This window comes from Vicia villosa, linkage group LG1 (genome assembly GCF_029867415.1).
Source record: "Vicia villosa cultivar HV-30 ecotype Madison, WI linkage group LG1, Vvil1.0, whole genome shotgun sequence".
NCBI lineage: Eukaryota > Viridiplantae > Streptophyta > Magnoliopsida > Fabales > Fabaceae > Vicia > Vicia villosa.
Window position 1 is genome coordinate 203,707,253 of NC_081180.1, and position 2,411 is coordinate 203,709,663.

The 2,411-nt window shown below is 32.8% G+C and overlaps 1 protein-coding gene across 1 annotated transcript; it reads left to right on the forward strand.

Annotated features, from left to right (window-relative positions):
- Positions 1-341: 341 nt before the first annotated feature.
- On the forward strand, positions 342-1,308 carry LOC131593305 (uncharacterized). Its single transcript, XM_058865758.1, has 3 exons — positions 342-365; positions 464-630; positions 729-1,308. The coding sequence occupies exons 1-3, from the start codon at positions 342-344 to the stop codon at positions 1,306-1,308; spliced, it is 771 nt and encodes a 256-aa protein (XP_058721741.1).
- Positions 1,309-2,411: the final 1,103 nt, after the last annotated feature.

Genomic DNA, 2,411 nt, shown 5'->3' on the forward strand with positions numbered 1-2,411 from the left:
ATTTTGACGATTTGTGGTATTGATGATGAAATGTTATTTTGATAATTTATTTCGTTGTGTAAACATGAGGTTGATGAGTTATGAAGGATTATTCCCTAGTAAATGCATGATAGTGACGGATAATGTTTATTTTATTATCAATTGTGGCACCCTTGTTTGTATGTACTCTGATTTAATTATTAATTTCCGCGGGGGATTAGAAAGGTGTTACAACTTCAGACAAATTCTTTCCGTTATACCAAGAGGTACTAGATCTAATATTATCCATGCAACAATCAATTCTTTTTATATTTGGGATCATTGTAGAGTGTTGAAGCTTACAAAGAACATGCGCTTGCAAAATGGTGCAACTACTTCTACTAGAGGTGAAATAAGGAGCTTTTCTGAGTGGATTTTAACTATTGGAGATGGGACCATGTGTGAGCCAAATGATGGTTATCTTGATATTTGTATTCCAGATGAGTTTTTAATTTCAAATTTTTCTAATCCAATTAAGGCAATTGTTAAGGATGCATACCCTGATCTCATTCATAACTATCTTGATTCCAACTATCTTCAAAGTCGTGCAATCTTAGCTTCAACAATTGAAGTGGTTGATGATATCAACCAATACATCACAAACCTTCTTCCAAGTATTCAACTTGCACTTATTCCAACTTATTTAGGTTAATAGTAAAAATCTAGTCATATATGATATTTAGTAAATAATTATATTTTACAATTATTGTTGGAGAAAAGAAAGAATACTTTAGTAGTGATTGCATAGATAAGTCTGATGCTACTAAATTTGATGCATATGAGCACGTCACACCCGAGTTCCTAAATGCTCTTAAAACTTTGGGATGGCCTAATCATTTAATCAGGTGGAAAGTTGGGGCCACTATAATGTTAATGCTCAATCTAGATCATTCTGAAGGCTTGTGCAATGGTACACGGCTCACTGTAACAAGGCTTGTTGCTCATGTCATTGAAGCTAAGATCATTTCTGGAAAAAATATTGGTAACACCATTAATATTCCTAGAATATCTTTGTCCCACTCACAATCACCATGGCCATTTAAATTGGTGAGACGCCAATTTCCAATTACTTTTTCCTTTGCCATGACAATTAACAAGTCTCAAGGGCAATCTCTAGACAATGTTGGGTTGTATTTGTCAAAAGAAGTTTTTAGTCATGGTCAATTATATGTGGCTATCTCTAAAGTGAAATCCAAAAAGGGATTAAAGATTCTTATTCATGACAAAGATAGAGAACCAATGAGTACTACCACTAATGTTGTATTCAAAGAAGTGTTCCAAAACATTTGAAAGGTGTGTTATTACGATATCTCTTTTATCATTCCATGTAAAAATTAAATTATGTCGCCATTGTTGTACTTTATAACATTTTGAATTGCTTTTTCAGGTTCAACGTTTCACTTCATTTTGAAGATTCGTGTTACAAGTCTATGCAATGATATAATTGTTTACAACACATCTTGGGTTTTATTTCTTCTTTTGATACAATCCATATAGAATATAATTAACACTCATTCATGTGTAATCACATTATCAAAGCTTTTGTTGTTACTGTATTATTATATGATTGTTCTTTGAAGAATGTCAAATACTATGATTACTTTGGGTCATTTAGACAATATCATAAATACATTACTCGTGCGGGAGCACGGGTTTCTTACTAGTTATTGTAAAAAAACTATAATTACTTACAATAAGTCTTATCTGGCAAACATCATTATGGTTCATAAAAACGGTGATAAATTTGGACGTGATGGCGAATTCAGGTATATAGTTTGTATCTCAATATTGTGGTCTGGAGACAGATACCTTCAAATACTAAATGAATACTTTGTGTCGAGTCTCTTAAGTGAGACTTTATGTCGAGTTTCTTAGGCGATACTTTATTTTGTCTCCTGCCTGAGGAAACTCTAAATACCTCAGGTGAAACTTAATAGTTAAGTCTCTTAGACGAGACTTTATGTCGAGTCTTTTAACTGAGACTTTATGTCGAGTATCTTAGGTGAGACTTTATGTCAAGTCTCTTAGGTAATACTTTATGTCGAGTCTCTTAGGAGAGACTTTATATCGAGTCTCTTAGACGAGAAAATGACAATTCTAGCAAGTGTACTAGTCTCGTCGAAGTAATAAAATAAATTTGTCTCCACAGGAATTGCGGGTTTAAACAAGGTAACTACGTGTGAATTAAAGTAAATAACAAAGGGGGAATTCAGAGTTATTCAGTTCAAGAATAAAAACGAAAAAATTAAAGGAGTTGATTTCAATGACTAAAGGCGATTAAATCTTCTTTGGACTCTCCTTCTCATAGTTGTTGATAAGCTGTGTATTAATCAAATTTACAAAAGTTAAAGTATTACGACATTGCACCCAATCCGTTAGTGTACAACTCATTA

Coding starts and splice junctions, on each gene's coding strand:
- LOC131593305 (XM_058865758.1), top strand. CDS start 342: ATGGTGCAACTACTTCTACTAGAG. Junction 366..463: donor TGCAACTACTTCTACTAGAG/GTGAAATAAGGA, acceptor ATTCCAGATGAG/TTTTTAATTTCAAATTTTTC. Junction 631..728: donor TACATCACAAACCTTCTTCC/AAGTATTCAACT, acceptor TACAATTATTGT/TGGAGAAAAGAAAGAATACT.